The sequence below is a fragment of the Polyodon spathula genome, chromosome 3 (genome assembly GCF_017654505.1).
Source record: "Polyodon spathula isolate WHYD16114869_AA chromosome 3, ASM1765450v1, whole genome shotgun sequence".
Classification (NCBI taxonomy): domain Eukaryota; kingdom Metazoa; phylum Chordata; class Actinopteri; order Acipenseriformes; family Polyodontidae; genus Polyodon; species Polyodon spathula.
This window is the reverse complement of record NC_054536.1, coordinates 21,299,535-21,319,844: the sequence shown is the minus strand read 5'-3', so window position 1 is coordinate 21,319,844 and position 20,310 is coordinate 21,299,535. Positions and strand designations below refer to the sequence as shown.

The 20,310-nt window shown below is 37.6% G+C and overlaps 1 protein-coding gene across 15 annotated transcripts in view; it reads left to right on the top strand.

Annotated features, from left to right (window-relative positions):
• The window catches only part of obscnb (obscurin, cytoskeletal calmodulin and titin-interacting RhoGEF b), a 131,005-nt gene that overhangs the window by 110,522 nt on the left and 173 nt on the right, over positions 1-20,310 (top strand). For 14 of the 15 annotated variants that reach the window (XM_041244671.1, XM_041244666.1, XM_041244680.1 and 11 more), the window contains 12 exons: positions 169-328; positions 2,332-2,448; positions 2,768-2,932; positions 3,210-3,368; positions 3,448-3,625; positions 4,476-4,589; positions 5,048-5,215; positions 6,022-6,124; positions 6,501-6,630; positions 6,900-7,005; positions 12,016-12,058; positions 13,797-17,176. In XM_041244671.1, the coding sequence (XP_041100605.1) occupies positions 169-328; positions 2,332-2,448; positions 2,768-2,932; positions 3,210-3,368; positions 3,448-3,625; positions 4,476-4,589; positions 5,048-5,215; positions 6,022-6,124; positions 6,501-6,630; positions 6,900-7,005; positions 12,016-12,058; positions 13,797-15,276 (2,923 nt within the window). In that variant the 3' untranslated portion in view covers positions 15,277-17,176. Of the gene's footprint in view, positions 1-168; positions 329-2,331; positions 2,449-2,767; positions 2,933-3,209; positions 3,369-3,447; positions 3,626-4,475; positions 4,590-5,047; positions 5,216-6,021; positions 6,125-6,500; positions 6,631-6,899; positions 7,006-12,015; positions 12,059-13,796; positions 17,177-20,310 lie in introns of those variants that run through there. The other variant, XM_041244678.1, reaches the window with a different exon arrangement.

Below are 20,310 nucleotides of genomic sequence, written 5' to 3'. Positions count from 1 at the left end.
ACATGGTTAGGCTGGATTTTAGCCTTTGCTGCATAATAAATGCATGACTTTTCATTCTCTGATACACCAAAACTGCCTTGAATGTTATAAATACCTAGCGGTTAGCATCAATGTAGGTTATTTCCTCCACCAGTCTGAACATTTTGAGCATGTGCTCTTGTTTTTCAGCACCCTCCTCCCTGGCCTGAGTCAGTGCGACACAGATGATGATGTTGCCATGCGCTTCATTAAAAACTTGGACGGCTTTGAGAAGTACATCCAGTTCCTGGTGGGAAGATCACAGGCTGAGTCTGTTGTGCATAGTAGAGCAGTCCAAGACTTCTTCAAGGTAAAATAAGAACAACACCAAATGCTACTGCACACTTCAGAAAGACTAAAAGAAATTATGGAAATTCAGGAAAATTTTTTAAGTTTAACACATCGCGGCCCAGGTTTATAAAAGGATTGCGCATGCTTTATGACATGTAAAACAGGCACTGAGGGTTATGAATTCTTGGATGGGGTTTATAAAATACAAGCAATGGCATAAACACGCAATTAATACGTGATTTGTGGGGAGCAATGTCTTTGTGCACTTTAGCCCTTGATGCATAGGTAATTCTGGGGCGTTTCTGAACGAAACCAGTAAAATTGGGAGGGGATTTTGCAAATGAAGTCTATTAAATATTTTGTCTAATTTAATAAATCTGCCAGTAATTGCGTGCCTCGTATTTGCGTGCGTTAATTTGTGGCAGTCAGACAGTAGGCTATATAAAAGGCACTGTGAGGTGGGACACTTGTCTGCAGCAAGAAGGAGACATCGTTTTTCAAGGACAAAGAACATTTAATAACACTTTGCAAAGAGCTCATTTTTTAACCCTTCCGATCAAGTCAGTTTGTAAATTATGGTTTATAATACTGGTACCGTATTGTTTTGCAAACTCCAATTTGCTTCATAGCTTGGATGACAAAACAGAAAGTCTGCAAATAGAGAAGTTAGAATCGCCACAGTGGCAAAGCAAGGTTCTAACGAGAGCCTTTACTTCTTAGAGTGTAGGCATTCTTAAAAGAATAGTATTCCGAGTCGCATGAAAGAAAAAGTCTCATATAAAATGAGGGTTCATCCGCCGCTGTTATTTTAATAATGCCTATAGAATGTTTTATTTGTAATATGGCATTCTGGTATTTAACAACACTAGTTCAGGCAGTATTGTTAAATTTGAAAAGTTGGAAAGTACAGAAGGACATATGACGCAGTTAGTTTGTAGCTAGAACAAGTACAGTTTTTCGACTATATACCATACAGATATGCTTTAAAAACATACATAGAGTAAGAAATAAGAGAGTTAGTTGTAACTGCATAAGACTTTAAGAAGATATAAGTAGTAGTTAAACTGAAGACTGTTCATATGCAGCTGTATTGTTGCTGAACATTTTCCTGTACAACAATGGAAGGATTATCCACCCGTTTGACTGCCATGGATGTAAGTAAATAAAGCTGATTGTTTCTGAAGTTTGAAAAGTCTATATGCCTGGAATTATTCTATACGAAATAAGAAGTTCAACTAATATGCGAAGCACAGTAACTGGATGATGTGTCGCAATGTATAAGCAACCTAGACTACAAACTCTGAAGAGGTACATTTGTTTATTAAGAATCCACGCACATTCCGTATTTTTTTCATTTGTCCTGGTGATGTATTCTGAGCTTGTAACAATCTTTTTGTGCTACAAGTACTGTTTGTACCAAAATCTCCAATTCCATATTGGTAGATTTCAGTTTTCACTTTTGAGTATCCTCATCACCATAGCTAGTAGCAGGCTAAGGTTTTTGTGTGCCATTCATTTTCTTTTGAAATGTGTAGCCTACATACGCAGGGTTGACCCAAACCTGCTATTTATTGTGAGAAGTGTGTAATTCTCCACCGCTAATTGCAGTGAGGGGTATTTAAATTGGTTGATTGTGGAATCGCCTGCTTTATCTAATTAATCTTATAAAATAGGTTGTTATTTTGAAGCTGAGTGCGGCACAACTGAACAAAAACATTACGTCGCTTTTTGCGGTCGGTTTTTCCCCTTTATAAATTTGGGCCTGAGTGTTTTATAGCTATGGACGTGTTGCACACTTTGGCACGGTTATAACAGGAGCATAGAGCCAGCTGGGAATTTGTGTCATAGTTATTGTTCATGGGCTGAAACACCTCAGATACTATCACAGGGTTGATTGTTAAAAAAACCAACACATCAAAACAGATTTTAAAATTTTCTTTAACTAACTCATGACTTTCATGAATAGGTCCCATGGCACAACAGTTGCTGTATTCATTTGCTTTTGTGTTCTAATATTAACAGAAATACACTGAAACCGAACTTGCCATCAAAGATCCATCTCAGCTCCCTGTCCTGTCAGTGCCTGACTACCTGGAGAGACCACTTGGTAGGATCCAGAAATACAAGGCAGTGCTCAAGGTGAGGAATGGGACCACACTAACTTCTATAGGGTATTATAAATAGACCATTATATAGTGACCATTATCTATATCTTATAATATATATATATGGGTATATATAATAATATATATAATATATATATATATATATATATATATATATATATATATATATATATATATATATATATATATATATAATGATTTTTAGTTCATTACCTAGAAGATGCCCTCAAAAATGAAAAGGCGGTAGTATACCTGCTTTTATGACATCTTGATCATGTTTACTGCCTTTTGGTATAGAGCCTGAATTGTACTTCTGTTATATGTTGGTTTAGGAGATGATCCGCAACAAAGCCAGAAGTGGCCAGAACTGCGCCCTGCTGGAAGAGGCCTTTGCCATTGTGTCCTCCTTGCCTCGCCGGTCTGAGAACACCCACCACGTCTCCTTGATTGAAAACTACCCGGCCAATCTGGAGGCCCTTGGGGAGCCCATCCGACAGGTAACATTGCTAGTGCCATTCATTTACATATTCAAATATAAAAAAGATGCCCAATGCCAATGCAGAAAAGCCATTCCCTCAAACCATAGTATATTTTAAAAAATCAACAACTTCATAAAGTGTGAGATACTGTTATCAGATTATCATGCTGTGTATCAAAATGTCCTGGTTGCAGGAATCCAGGGAAAATTGCGTAATCACCTCATAGGAGAAACAGCAATTGCTTGTTACTTGAGGGTGAGATGTGTTGAAGCCCCTGTCGTGATGTTTCTTGCAGGGACCGTTCACTGTGTGGGAAGGGGCACCTGGGGCAAGAGCATCCTTCCGCGGACACCACCGTCACGTGTTCCTCTTCAAGAACTACGTCCTGATCTGCAAACCAAAGCGAGACACCAACACAGAGACCCAGGCCTATATCTTCAAGAACATGATGAAGGTACCTGTATCTGTCTGCCTTTTCAGTGATCATTATATACTATATGTGTGTTTGTCTTATGTAATGCTCTCTTCTGCAGCTCACAAACATTGACTTGAATGACATGGTGGAAGGGGATGACCGCGCATTTGAGGTCTGGCATGAGCGTGAGGACTCTGTGAGGAAGTACACCTTGCAGGCCCGCACCGTTATCATCAAGAACTCATGGGTGAAGGACATCTGTGACCTTCAGCAGCGCTACAGCCTGCCTGCCTGGAGTGAGTTGAGTTTAGGTCTTCCACATATATTTAGACTGTCAGTATTAAACTAAACTGTACTATTGGCATTTAAGGCATGTATTTATTGTGCCAAGTGCTCAATGAAGAAGCACAATCTAGTGACCAACTCAAGTAAGGAAAAAGTATAACTAACATTTAGAAACTAACACTTACAGATGTTTTGAGTAAAGGTGTCTTGAGAAAAAAAAAAACATTTGTCATTAAATATACACATTTTCTTTAGTATTTCTAAATTCAACACATTGAGTGTTTTATAGTTATCATTGGAACAGGACGGGAACTTGTGTCACAGTTATTGTTCATGGTCTGAAACATCAATAAAGAATATGTCATAGAAACATGAATGATTTTTTATAACTTCCCTCAGAAAATTATTTGGTCATGCCTCATGTGGCATAATGCTTATAGTACACAATATCCCATGCCTTAAAACCTGTATACTGAACTGGTTACCTGCTCTTAAAAGCCAAAAATTCCCAGTAAGCAGGAGGTTTAAGAATTGCTTGAATATGCCCTTGAAACTAAAGACAGCATTCATAAATTCTTTCAAGCAAATGGCTTCATTTGAAGTCAAATCAACATTGTATCATTAAAAATAGTTCTGGTTTAATAAACATAACAAATATTTCCATAAAACTTTTTAAAACCGAATAGTTCAGTCAGCAGTTGCCTTAAAGCTGCCATTTAGTTACTTTTGGAGTTTCTGTAACTCACTGTCATCTTGCACAGCACACTGTTGGAGAGAAAGTACAGTTCTCAGCTGACTCTTCAGGTTGAATGACAAACTTATACACAAATGAATCCTTCCAATCTTGATTTGTTTTAAAAGGTCCCCCAGATTTTGAGGAGGTGCTGGATAACTGTACAGCTGAGCTGGGAGAAACTGTCAAACTAGCATGTAAGGTCTCAGGGACTCCCAAGCCAGTCATCACATGGTACAAAGGTAAGAAATGCATGGCTGTGCAGGTTACCCATACAAACACTGCCCACGATGTGAGATGCTGTTCCTTGGCTACACTCAACTATATTGGTTGCAGATATAATACAACTGAAGCACTTATAGTACATTACAGATACTGCAGTGTATAATATGCACAAAGAGAACAAACTCTGAAGATATTGTTTATGTTTGTTAATATACATACATACATACTGTATGTAACATAATGTTTCATAGACAAGTATAGCTCACAGTGAACCTTTATTCACATAAAAAATATCATATTTTGGCACAATTGACAGGCTCAGGGTAGAGTGGCCGGTGTCACACAGGTCAGACCTCTCACGACACTTGCCTTGCCTGACCGTGCCATTATCCCTCACCTTTAATGAGCACTGTCTCAAACCCTGGAAAGCCTTGTTGCTTCGAATGGTATTAGAACCTGTTTTAATCTGTGCAAGATGGTAGAGCAGTGGAAGTGGACCCCCATCACATCATCATTGAGGACCTTGACGGTTCCTGCACCCTGATCCTTGACAACCTCACGGCTGATGACTCGGGACAGTACATGTGCTTCGCTGCCAGCACTGCTGGGAATGCCAGCACTTTGGGGAGGATCATCGTAAAAAGTAAGTCAAATTTGATATCTTATGATATATCTGTTTATTTAGCCTGTGTTGAATGTTTTTGCTAATCAAAGCTATTTATGCAAAACTACTTGTCCACATTTAAATAAAGTTATGTTACAAGACATTATTCCACATGCTAAACTTATGTTGATTGAAATAATTAGTTGTTAATATTCACATACTAACAAAGCTTGTTTTACTTAATAACATGCATGTCAACCACTTATTCGACAATTTTATTGTGACAATTAATAGAAAGGTTAAAATATTTACTGGTATTTACTGTATATGTGTCATTAGTGCTAAAATTAGTGAGAGCTTGTTGCACTGTCTAGAAAGATATGTCTGTTGAACTGGTCTTAGGGAACTTTTTAACTGTTAACAACTAGCTTCCTAACATATTAACACATTTACATTTTATGATAATGGGTTGCAAATATATAATAACCAATCTATGAACTACCCAGATCTCTAGTTCCCTCAGAGGTGGTCAGCTTCAAGTAGATCATATAATTGGAATATGGTTAAAACTGTTTAGCATCACTTTTAAAGATGTTGTAGTTATGTTTGGCTAGTTAGGTCAGGTTTGTATATGATTATATATTTGTTATTAGTTTATAAATAAATAAACTTATTATTAACATTAAATGAACAATGTAAATGTTAGAAAGATAGTTAGTTAAACTAAAAATGGAAATTTTATTTTATTTATTTTATTTATTATTATATTATTCTAATAATAATAATAATAATAATAATAATAATAATAATAATAATAATAATAATAATAATAATTCATATCCCAGTGCCTCCAAGGTTTGTTAACAAGCTGAGGAACACCCCACTAATTGAAGGAGAGGATGCCCAGTTCACCTGTACAATTCAAGGAGCTCCAAACCCAGAGAACAGGTACACTGGCACCAAAGAAACAAAACCTAATTTCTATTGGTTTTTCCCCATACATTATATATTTATTTATTACAGAATGTAAATGGAATATTGACAACAATAGGTGAACATCTTCTGAGATACTGGAACAGGTATGACCACTGCGTAAAGGGAGTTTCAAGATTTGCATTAGCTTTTAGAGGTTATCTGCCATAGGGTAAAGACCACTCACATGCTGATTGGCTAAGGTAATCCATTGGGTGTATAATAATCATCGATGACTAGTAAAGGAGGGATGATATGTCTACATTATCACATACCTTAGTTAGTATAGAGTTATAGAGGGCACCTGCAGAACATTATTTTGCCTAGAATTTTGCTGTTGCTTCCATTGCAGATGGTACAAAGATGGTAAACTGCTGACAGACAAGAGCAAATACCAGACATTCAGTGAGGCTCGCAGTGGAGTCCTGGTCCTGGTCATCAAGGAGCCCGGAGAGGGAGACCTTGGACAATACGAGTGCAAGGTACTCAACAGAAAGTCACGTGTTTAACTGTTACATTAAACAGGAAACAGAGTGAACAGAGAGATTGTGTAATGAGCTAGGGGTTTCAGATTAGGATTGAAAATTATTAGCTTGGAAATGACTTCCTGAAGTTTTTAATTGGCTTTAACTGTCTGTTACTCTAAAAAATAACGTTGATGGTGACATGGCTTTGAAAGCTGTGTTACATTTGTTAAATCATAAAGAAGGTGATTTTTTTAAAAATATCAGTGTGCTGTTTGATTCTGCAGCTCAAGAACAGACTGGGATCTGCGAGCTGCACTGCTGAGCTGTACCTACAATCTCCAGCACTGTTGACTCCAGAAAGGAGAGGGGAGCAAGCTATCACCATAGAAGGTAGGTGCTCTTGTTCTTGTGTTTCTTGTTTCTCTAGATGGGGATTACACAAATATTATGGTTAATAAAACTTGGTTGTCCGACTCTTTGTTGTTCACCAGTCATAACGAGATCCTTCAGCCTGTACACACACCAATTGTGGAATTCCCTACCTAAAGAGAACATCTTACAGCCTAGATCATGTGTTTTTTTTTGTAGTATTATTGTTAGTTAGAACATACCGTGAATGTATCACTGAGGTGACTGTCTTGTAAAATGCCATAGGAAAAAAAAAATATATATATATACTAGTAAAACAACTGATGACCAGTTCCATGTGAATGAAAGTTACCTGTGTAGTGTCTTACTGTAGCATGTAGAATCCTCATCTTGCAAAAGGGTAACTGGTTTCACATCAGCGTGTCAACATTTACCAGCTTTTCTCTGGATACTTTTTTAATCATCTCATATATTTTGAAGTCAAGCAGTCCTGAAACTTTTGACTACTAGACTAAATGCCCATGTTCAATTTACTATGTTTTGCTCATGATATTAGTACATCCAGGAATTTAAGGAAATCTGTAAAACCAGAAAAAAACAGATTTATGAGGAAGGAACGGTAAGAAATGAGGTTATATAACACAAATTATACACATTTGTATGTTATTATAGAAACGCTTATACAGATACTAGTGGAGACACTGTGGTTGTAGCATCTGTAATTACAAAACGGCAGTGTAATGTGGGCGTATGGGTAGAAACGTGTCTGTGTGCACGTGTGCTTGCTTGGATATGTTGTTAATGTAACATGTGTTTTGGAGTATATTTTTGTCAATTTAAAAATCACTGGTGACCATGGTGTGGAGAAGACATGCAGTGATCAATCCTGGATTTGTATCCAGTGCAGCCACTCACTTGTATTTATGACTATCTGCATGTCCCTCCATAATGTTGTGCACCATTGCCACCTCCCTAACTGGAAAGAGCTGCTACGGAAAGTCAGATACGCATGCATGTTGGCCATGATCCTGTACAGCTGACACAGCTTGTGTTTTAATGTGTTAATGTAGGAACAGCACAGTTGGTTGAATAACGCACCTACTTGAAAGACTGTTGGTTGAAATACTGCATACTGGCTGTGTAATAGTTAATTAGGCTGATGCACCATTTAACTAAGTTGTTTTTTGTAACTTATATATGTGGTTCAGGTGGCAGGAGCTAGGGCTACTCCATGTTAAACCCTGGAATGCACCCTTATTCTTTGTCTTGCTTCTTCGCTTGTGTATTGTCAGGCAGCTTGTTTCCGTTTTCTGCTGTTTGTGTTTCCCTATGCTTTACCAGGCTTTAGATTCGCCGTGTTACACATTTCTTGTGCTTTTGCTTCAGGAAACTTTTCTATGGGTTTGGCTTGCCATGGTTTGTTTTTGATATACTTTGCCATGCCTCTCTCGGCTTTACAATTCTTGCCTATGCTTCGCCATTCTTTAAACTTTATAAGAGCTTTGTTGTGCTTTTACTATGGGAAACTTTTATCCCCTATTTTCATTTCCCCTACTTTTTGTTCTGGAAGATGATCAATTTAGTTATAAAATGGCTACTCACCCCTACTGGGTGAAACTGGCAACTAATTGATTTGCAACAGTGAGATCGTAGCTTGCTTCACAGCTTTAGTTGTATGCTTGCTGCTGCGTAGAAGGAGATATAGAATACTGATTTATGGAGTTGCCTGTTCCAACCACAGTCTTGTTTATTTGTCAGGAATACAAAAGTTGCATGAACCTCCCTGCCTGTTTTGGTGAAATTCCTTTAAGGGTGGCAAGCCAGAGTGCTGAACAGCGAACAGGTTCAGATAGGTCACAAAGGCTAAACAAAATCTTGGCAAAACGTAGGGAAGCGTTGTAAACCAAAACGAAAAGCAGTGAGTGTGAAGATGGCCAACTCTGCAGCAGGGCGGGTGTGGATAAAGGTGGAAGTGACAGAGTGGCCAGGTAATCATTTAATAATCCAGGCTGCAATAAATAATGTAGTTGAGTGGTTTTAGTGGCCGCAAAAGTCAAATCTATTTTAATTTAACCTGTAAATAAATAATTATAAAACAGCAATGGTATAATCCTTTGTTTTAAACTATCCGTGGCATGCTATCTAGCCTGGCCTAGATGTGATTACGCAAGTGAAAGGGTTATAATACAGATGGCAGAAAATTTTATGCTTGAGGAGTAGGAGAGGCAACGGAATCGGGAGAGCATGAAGCCTGCCAGAATTAGGAGCAATAGGAGGCTTAATTAGTTGCCAGTTTCATCCACTAGGGTCTTTTCTTTCCCTTGTTACACTTTTTATGCTTTTACTGTGTGAAACTTTTGTAAGGGTTAGTTTGCCATGGTTTGTTTTAATATGCTTTTCTAAACCTCTTGTTCTAATGGTTCATCCGACACTCTCCTCTCCTCAGATTAGACGCAATATTATTAAATCAGCCAGAATTAACGTCAACCAGCACTTCGTCATCAAACAAACAGTGCTGTTTTTCTTCATATGTGCAGCTATTACAGTGACGCCCATTTCCATTCCATATGCCTGCTTTACTCTAAATGACAATCATCCCTCCTTATTGCTTCTACCCATGATAAACTGGAATATACGTGCTCACTCACTCAATCCTTCCAAATCAACCGAACCATTTCAAAATGTGAATTTAATCGCTCCAGGGGCAGTTATATTTCACCATTTGTATTGTTCCTCAAGGAAGGACCTTCATGTCTTGTCTCCTCGCTCTGTACACTGCATTAAAAAACTCAGCCCATCAGAATATTGCTAGTATCCCTGGAGTGCGGGGCCATCTCTCTGCTAGGACCACCAAAGGTTTCCTCCAATAGGCAGTTCCTCTCTGCTGAGCAGTGAGATTAGTCCTTAAATAATAATAATAATAAGAATAATGATTATTATTATTATTATTATTATTATTATTATTATTATTATTATTATTATTATTATTATTATTATTATTATTATTAATTGCCACTAATTTACTTCTATTTTCTAACCCTTCTTTACATTGGTGGGGCAATTGTGGGGAGCCCTGCCAAAACTATCCTGTTACTCTTTTGTTTTGTTTCTCTATCACCTCAGTGAGGGTGGCTGTTCGCACGCCAAGGGTAAAACCCTATGCTCTTTACTAACTACCTGCTTTCATCTGTGCCAATCTCTCTCTCTGGAGACCTCTTGTTTGCATGATTATTTCTTTATCTTTTTTAGTATTCCAGTCTCCCCGCGTGGCTCAGCCTCGGTCTGGCCGTGCCAACCTCCCTAAGTGTAGACGACCCTTGTAAGCTGGGGAGACTTAGACTTCTCTTTGATTTTTCCACTATCCTTCTTTTCATTTCCCCTTGCTGGAAGTAATGCTTGCTTCCCAACCCTGGAGGCCCTCTGGGGGCGTGAAGCTCACTTCCCAACCTAGCCACGCTGGCTTCGTTCTCTGCCAGGAAGGGTCTCCAAGGAGAAGCCCTGTAGTTTTTTCTAATTATCTGCTTTCATCTGTGCCAGTCTTCCTCTCTAAAGACCCCCTTCTTTGCATGTTTATTTCTTTCTCTTTTTCAGCTTTTTCAAGTCTGGTCACACCAGCCTCCAAAAGCGTAGGCAACTCTTGTAAGCCAGGGAGTCTTCTAGACTTTTCTTTGATGTATCTACTATCCTTCTCTTCATTTACTGTTGGGGGAAGTAACGCTTAGTTCCCAGCCTTGGAGGCTGATCGATTTGGTCTCACTTCTGCTAAAGTGGCTTTCCACGAGCTTTAAGTCAGAAGCACATAATTCCTTCATGCAGCCCTTGCACCTGTTCCATGAATTGATAGTTGTATACCTGTACAATTGCTTTATGAGAAAACAAAATGCATTTACTTTTGCATGTGTGCTTTAAAATAGGATCCTCTGTCCATATTCAGTTAGCTGTTGATATGGAATGACTGCCAACCCAAGTACAGCACAAGATCTATATAGCAAAATTCTAGAGTCTTGACAAAACTTGGTTTCAGTGTTCATTATTACACTACTGTAAGGTAATTAAAGACCCACAGGAAGCATGGGTGTAGCTGGAAGAGTGAGCCTACACTGTAGTACCAGTTCTGCTCCTCATCATCGGCTACATCTCCATTGTCATCCCTCATCTGTATGAAAGCCATATCTTATCAAGCAATCCCACTCCCACTCTGTTGTCCAGTGCTTGAAGCTGTTAATGTGCTTGTTAGTCATATTAATTTTCATATAGACGTACCCATACTACCTCTTGGCATTGCTAATACATTGCTAAAAAAAAAAAAAAAAAAGTTGAAATGATACACAATATGTTTTAAATCAAGGGAATTTAGATACATTCCAGTTGTGTGTTTTTATTTTTAGTATGATGTACCTTGTACTCCTTAGGTAAATAATTAAATAGATTTTCATGTAAAGAGAGTGTAATTGTGGATAAATCTTTATTTAACTTAGAATCTGCTGTACATACACCATAACTTACTAGGCATCAAATAGGCAAGAAACTGCATTTAATTAGACTTTAAAAATATATAACAAAATGTTTTTTGCAAAAATACATTTATAAAAAAGTACTTCAGAACTACACAACTTAAGTATCTCTCAGACAACTTTTTCTTGTAACATCTTGCTGTTGGTCAAATTTCAAAATATGTACATCATGGGGCCTGTAGCAAAACGTTGCCTAAAAGGTTGCCTTATGTTGTTTCTCTTCAATGTGTGTCTTCTCACTGGCAGATGATTCGAATGAATTCAAGAGAAAACACAAAGATTCTCCTCAGTACTTTTGAGTCTGTGTCCTTTTGCATCATGAGGACTCAAAAGGGCTCACTTTAATTTCATATCAAGCTGCTTTGTAACTGAGCCCAGTGTAATGACCCTTACATTGCAGTCAATCAATGAACAGTGTCCCTATATAACTTAGAATACTTTAATCAAATTGTGTCAAACTCAGTCATTTCAACTTTTACATTTCTCTAACCCCATGCTTTTCATCCTTTCCTTGTAGTCACTGAGCAAGAGACTAAAGTGCCAAAGAAAACCATCATCATGTAAGTGTAATTGCTTTTATAAAATGTTGGCCAGTGCTGTGTGCATGTCGTGTTTGCTTCATTACCCTTGCATGCCCTGCTAACACATACACACATACTGTGTAACATGCATATTTTGCAATACCCATACAACCATACCTCATGGTGTTTTGTGTCCCACATAGATAAAAAAAAAAAAAAAATAGCTGGAATTTTGGAATTCTAAATTCTGCAATTTGGATTTAAGAAGGGGATAAAACATACAGTTAATTAAAACCTTAAAGTTTGCTTTATTTATGATTTGATTGGGTATATCAATTGCCATATTTTAAATGCAGTGTCCTTTTTACATCCAGAACCCAGTTTCATATTTGTTTCAACCCTTCCTTTTTTATCTGAGACTATTAAGAGCCAGAATGGAAAGACGTATTTCTAGTGGCACAACTATTTTTTTTAAAGGATTTCACTTCCCAAATACCAATAATGTGGAATCTTTGAACGTGCTTCGCAGTGAGTCTATTTATTTTGTATATTTCTTTTAAATGGCTGAATAAATAAATAAGGGCGGGCTTAAAATGTTACAGAATACCTTGCAAGGTTTACAAGAAACGCATTACGTTATCTTTCCTGTGTCCTGTGCTGTCTGTATCACAGTGTTATATATTTTTAAACATATTGCCAACTCTTTTTTAATTGGATGATAAATCAACTGGGCAATATATTTGTCAAACACTTACTCATGAGTGTTTTCTCTGAGAATTTTTTTTTTCAGTGTATCCCAATCACACTCCCTCCTGCAACAATGCTGGTTTTGTATTCCCACAATACACCACTCATTTCAGTCAGAGCACCAGCATTGTTGCAGGAGGAAAGATGAACTGGGTGCACTGGGTTCTTTAGAAGAAAAATCTCTTTCTCCTTGTGAACATTCTCGAGTAAAAATATTAAAACAAAAGTAATTCCCTTGTTTATTTACCTAGGATGTGTGAATAAAAAAATATTAACACTATCGGGAATACGTTGGAAAAAAAAAAGTGCTGCGATATGGACAACAGCAAATACAGCAAAGACAAATAATGCGTTTCTTGTAAACAGTGCTGGGGTTCTGTAATCTGTAATCTGTAATCTGTAAAATCATTTTAGGTCTTGCAATTGCTCGAAATGTATTTTGTGTTTACTATATATTAAATGTTAAAGAGTTCAACATGGAAACTCAAAATACCATCCTCATTTTTACTAGTGCACACTATAAAAATGAGAAACCTTGCTTTTAGATTGCATCACATCTAATACTAGGGTATGGCGTTTTAGACAAATCACAAAAGTTTAACTATAGTGTATCTTAGTGATTAGTGCATAACAGCTGGTTGGTTTGTGTTTAAGGTTTGTAATAAATGGCACTGTATACAGGTTGGGATTACTTTGAATTGACTACAGTGCTTCCTAATTATTTTATGATTCAATAGTTCACAAATTCCGTAAATTGGTGGTTAGGTCATGTTGCAGTAATTTGTACTTGACCATTCACTAATTCACGGGTCACACTATTTTGTATAAGTAAATCATTCGGCAAAATCGCCAGAGAGCACTGTATGGTATTAGAACAGAGCTATGAGAATAAGATTAATGTTACTTTATGAGTTTGGTTTGTTCACATAACTAACATCCAACTTGCCTGGTGTGGAGATGGAATGACATACTGCAGTGTGGACCCATGGAAATGCATTTTACTCAACATTTATACTTTGTTCATCATCAGAGAAGAGACAATCACCACGGTGGTCAAGACTCCAAAGGTGAAACGTCGTGTATCTCCCGGAATATCCCCTTCCCGGATATTGAGGTCTGAGACATCAACTCCAGAACCACTCCCGGTCACCAGGCAGAAGAAACCTGGGGTGAGACCCCAACAAGAAACGGCAAAAAAAGCAGTCATCCCTGCCCTTTTTGTGACAGAACCTGAGGAGGAACAAGGGGCAACTGCAAGGTCTGTTGCCACGTTGACAAAGGCTGAAGAACAAAAATCAAGGTGGATAGAAGTTGAGGAGATCATTGAGTACAAAGTGAAGAAATCCCCCAAGCTTCAGAGGAAAAGGGGAACCTCTCCTGCTAAGCCTGAGAGAGAGCAGGAAATCAGGTCCTTCTCTGTGCCTGCTCCCAGGCCCAAGTGGTCTCCCAGAAACGATCCAAATAGTAACAACTCCAACAACAAACTAGTTGATCAGACAGGGTCCGCTCTTCCAGATGATAGTCTCACAGATGTCAATATTCAGCCACTTTCCTGGGGAGATGAACAAAACGCTTCTTTAGCAGAGAGTGAGTGCATGAGCCCCAGTGTCTCTTCAGAACCAGGTACTCCCTGTGAACCAAACACCAGTTATTCTGCAGATAGCAGTTCTAAACCCACAACTAAGACAACTACCAGCTTCAGGCTAAAGGAATTTGCATCTCCCATGGTTGCTGAAGTTGGTAAAACTCTTGTCTTCAGCTTTGAAACATCTGAAACCGACCAGAGTGACATTTCACTAGAAACTGACACTTCAGCAGAAGCTGATGCTTTAACCGAAGTATCAGAGCATGCAGAAGTGACCCCAGATCAAAAAGAATGGTCAAGTGAAGAAAATGTCATTGTTGAAGAACCAGAAGCAGAAGACGATAACCTTGGGAACAGAGATGCCAAGATCCTGACCCATGATGGAAAGGCACTAACTTTAGAGGATCTTGAGGATTACGTCCCGCAAGAAGGAGAAACCTATGGATGTGCAGATAATGATCAGCCACCTGCTGGAGACAAGCCCTGTGAAATATCTGTCCTCCAGAGAGAAATCAATGAACCAACTATCGGAAAACCAGTTCTACTCAATGTTGGAAGGCCACTCGTTCCTAAGCCCAGGCAGAGCTTCTTTAGCCGGTTCAAAGAGCACCTAACTGGTAGCCTTTTCATGTCAGCCTCTCGGACAGCCAACATTCAGTCCACAGGGGAACCAGGCATATCCATGCGTGTTAGTGAAACTCGCACAGATGGTATCACTCATTCGTTGGCAGCGGCTGCCCCAGTGAGCCAACCTACTCTTGAGGTAAAACCGTCTTATTGCACAGAGGTCCAGAGGTCCCTGGACAACAAGCAACAGAGTTTCAAAACAGAAGTTTCTGCTCGAACCTTCAGCTATGGAACAGTGAGAGAGCCAGTCATGCTTCACATCAGCAAGAAAGACAAGCATGAGCCCCCAAATCAATAACAAGTTGCACAATTGGAATGAATTAAGAACCTATTTCAGTTTAGCATATGACAAGCAGACCTTAAAGAGACATTTTAGTCTTAAATGGGGAACATTTATGTAAACTTTACTTAAAGATGTAAAAACATGCTTGCAATTATTGTAAATGACAGCAGATCATTCCATATCAATGCACTGATGCTGAATAATACACATGGATAGGGGCTATCCTACTTTGTGAATAAAATTAAAGTTTTGGACTGGACTACAAATCAAATAACTGTGTCTAAACTACATTGCTTTAACATCAAATGTAGTCTTTTAATCTGCTTATACAGATTTTGCAAGCATTTGTCAAGGGTTATCTGTCTATCTTGGTGACCTTAAGAGTCAAATAGGAAATTAAACTGAGAAACTTTACAATGTATGGTATTTGCAATGCCTTCTTGTTGTTGTCTGAGCACAAGACAAATAGATTGATTTATTTGAATAGTTTTGCTCAGGTGAAGTTGCAAAAAAAACTTAAGTTAAATGAGATATATAAGTGAATAGGCCTGCTTCAGTCAAATCAATCTAATACATTTGAAAACAACTAATCGGGGTATTTATGTATGGAGGGAGTGAGTAGTCGCACATTTTGATATACAATGTTTGGTTTGGTTTGGTTTTTTTAAGTATGGCATAACTGTAAGGAATGACAAACATGTTTACTTTTGCAGTAATTTGCAGTAAGACTGTTTTGAGGGTGAGGTCATTTAAGAACCAGGGAAACATTTTTGTTTCTTGAGAATTATAACAAATGGTAATTTTAAATTGTGTGCAAAATGAAAGGAAAATACAATGGCAAAATAATAAAACACATATGTATGTTATTTTGTATCATATGCCAAAGCTGAAGCACCAGATAGAACCTAGGTAAATAATAATTAAATATAATTGAATTGACAAAAATTAACAAATAAAAAGGTTTAAATGTCAACCTCCATATCTTCAAATACAGCAACTGATTCTACCCTGCCTATTAAAGTATAATTACTGCACACATTAATAGAGTTAGGAAGAGGCAGGGTGGTGTTATAATTTCAAGACTTCTTAATTTGTGTTTAGTAGACCATTTTAGTGTTGCACACTGATACCTCCATAGCCTGTGGTAACTGTTGTGACTTCATCCTCACTACACCATACTCAAATACTGAAGTCAGGTGTCCTAAACACATTCTGTGATCAGATACAGTGGTCTCTGTTTACTTTAAATAAGTCATACTTTGAGACTTTTGAATGACTCACAATATGTAAGGAATGTGAAATAACATTTTTTGACAAAAGCACAACAACACTAGATTGGCTGATCTGTTGACTGAGAGAAACGTATTATACAATGTTTGCTTGATACTCTGGAAGTTCTTCTCGATCAGATGTTTACAGTGACTCCTTTCTTGTACAGTGAAAGAAAACAGGTTTTGCCACCAGTTCTTCTATTTAATGGAATCTGATTCTATTAACCACAAGTACAGGAACATACATTGGCAACTTTTCAGCCGAGTGATGGAAATGGCTGATCCTCAGATCTGTTGGGTGATGGATGTTGGGTTTAAAAAATATCCAGTGTTTAATATGACAAATCATGAATTAATGCCTGTTCGAAAACTGATGCAAGGTTTGTGTGAAGATACTTGATAGATGTTTTCTTTAAAAAAACAAAACAAAAAAAAAAAACTTATGCACAAAAGATAGAATACACTGGAGTAAATAGAAAACACTAATTGTTACTGTAATCTCATGGGATTTTCTGTGTGACGTGTAACAATGTCAAGTTTTGTTTGAAGTACTTGTAATGCTTTTTTTCTGCTTTTGTTTCACTATAATGTGTCAGATAATAAGTTTTATTCTAGAGGAAATAAATATCTTGCATCAGTATTAATATCTGCTGTATGCCTCTGTTCCTTTTATTACACATTTTGAGCACCAGATCTTCGTGATTTAATGGTGTAGAAAATAATAAGGACCCTGTAGTCTTAGCTGACTGAACACTTAGCTGACTGAAAACTAAACAAAAGAAAGCCTAGCATTAGGTTGATCTCAAACCTTTGTGAGGTTGGGTCTTAAAGGATCCCAATGATTCAGCATCAATAACATTGGTAGGTAACTCATTCCATACCCTCACCATGTTTTGTGTAAAGATTTGTCTCCTACCCTCGTTCTTTTCTGTCTCTACTTAATTTCCAGTAGTGTCTTGTGTTCCCTGTCTCTGTGCTGCAGTAGGGGTAGGGTTAACTTTGTCACCTTCTTTTAAGATTTTTAAGACTTCACAACCCCACTAATTCTTCTTTGTTCAAGGCTGAATAGATTTAGTTTCCTCAATCTACCTTCATAGCTCATTCATTCTGATCAGGCCGCTCTTTACTGGACTATCTGAGGTGGGACACTTTAGTAATCAGGACTGCAAGCTTCCATAACAACCAAAGAGGGACCCTTACATTCCTACCAATCTACCAGATACTGTTTTGAAAACTGGCTATGCAAAAAGGACATGGAGAAAGCATTCTGCTATAGCGGTCCATACAATTTTAACATTTCTCCCAGTTTAACATGCTAACAGTCTCTCACTGGTTTTAAAAAAAAAAATTAATGTTAGCAAAGCTATTCCTTACATAATGTAGCCCCATTTCCAGGGGTGATGTACCAGGCTCATTTGGCACCAGAACCGTTGAGATTTAAGGGCACCCAGCATCACCACCTGTCAGAAAACCCTCACACATCACTCCATAATAAGCAATAATTTATAAGTAATCTAATTCCATCTGAATGTTGGTGTAACGCATAATCATAATACTGAACATAAAGTTAAACACGTCATAAACAACCACCCTTGGTTTGCAATGAAAGTCGTCACCTTTAACCAGTGGTTTTCTGCAAGAGGAATTAGTTGGTTTTGATTCATCATTCCTGGATCATAAATCAGCTGGGGCTTAAACTTGAAGACATATTAATAAAGAGTTCCAGAAGCTGGGTCACTTTCCTGAGATCCAGCAAATCAGCTGCAATGTCAATTAAGACGTCTGACTAACAGCCAAAGATATGCCAGAATGTGGCAATGAAAAATTAAAAGAAAATTATAACAGCGATGTGTACAACCCTGGGGACATCAAAGGTCAAGGAATGTGTTTGACATAAACACTACAGAATGGCTAGTTTCTCTCTATACTCTAAATATTATTTTGGCACAGACAACACATACAATTCAAAGGATTCATCCCAAGCACTTATCAACTATATACAGACCCAGCTGAAATTACCACATAATAGATATATTGAGAGTGCACGTTTTGGCTGTGAGTACTGGGTCCAAACCTTGTTAGTTATTCAGAACCTTGGAAGTTTTTTAAGCATCTGCAGCATGGGTGTTGCTGAAAACAGAATTTTTTCACATTGTACATAATATAGAAAAATCCAAAATGGATAAAGAAATAATACATTACTGTATTATATTGGGAACATTCTAGACCATCTTTGTGGTAGTTTAAAGAACAACTTGGTACAAGTGTGAAATACACAGCTATGATGGTTCTTTGAAACTTAGGAATTGTTCACAAAATGTTCACTAGTCGGGCTAGTCATTTAAACAAGATTGCTGCTGTTCCATTGTTTTGATAGTCACTGATAAAATAATTAGATATCACCCCATAGAGTTGCATTCAATAGAACCCTTGTATATGAAGCATCTAATCCATACTTTTAGAAATGAACAAATTCAAAAATATCTCATCTACCACTTGACAAAATTCAATAAAATACACCCTTGGTTGTGAGTGCTATGTGCCTGTAGGACACCCCTGGGCATATTGCTGACTTACAAGGCTTCTTAAAAAAAAAGATGTACCAGAAACAGACTCTAAAGAAACAAAAAAAAACAAGAATAAGATAGAAAATGTAAACTTTGTGGAACAAATTGACAGTCCTGCTCAGGCAGTTTGAAATCTTAGGTTGCTGATGCCAGCCCAACAAAACAGCATTTCTGAACCAGGCAGTAACCAGGCCTCTTCAGTGAAGCAAGAAACAATCATCTGGATCAGGAGAGTTCTTTAAAATACTAAGGAGTTGTGAATTATCATGGAGAAAATTTTATTTTAGAATTTACAGTACATTACTGGTGGAATGTCATTATGCTTTTAAAATTAATACATTGGTTCATAAATTGGCTGAATTTTCTGTTTTATGGTGAAATTCACATTTTCCAGAGAGGCCGTGGTACACTGTCTTACAACATTGACATATAATTGGGATAGCATTTGCCCTGTTTTCATACTTGCCCAACACTTGTTGAAGGATTGTGTATGAGATCAATTCTTCTTTGAAACTTTAGTTTATCTCTTTTCAGCCAGTTGCTTTAAATCAATAACCAAAGATGAGTATCCAGCTTTGGAACCCAGCTATGATTCCCCTTTGTTATTTGCATGGACTAGCCTACCTTTACCCTTATACTACTTCTATTGACCCTGATAGATAAATATGATCACCTTCTCTTCTAGGTATGAGTTCTTCACAGTACAATGAATACCTTGTAATGAGCACTCAAATACCTTATTTTACAATCAGTTGTGGTAATTCACCTATCCACATAGTCCTGGATGTTTTGGTAGCAATTACTTACATGATCATCTTGTTCATAGGTCAGTACTATTGATATACCATGATGACTCTGCTAGATTCATGGCCTTGGCTTAATCAAGCTGTTCCACAGTGCTGTGTAGTGCTCCATTACACAGCACTGTATAGCTGTCTGTGAATGGTAATCATTCCAATATTGTCACTCATTATCAAATGAAGTTCATTCAAAAGTTTAAAACAGAAACAGGTAGTCTGTCAATGTTCATAAATGTAAGATGGCCAGTTAGTCAAGTATTACTTGACTAACTGGTCATTTGCCTGCTTTTATGACCATTGACAAACAATGACCAAGTTTATGGACAAACCATTACCTACAACTATTGATGGTAAATGAACAATGGACAGACAAGGCCATGGCTACCCATGGATAATCCTGTTTAATTATAA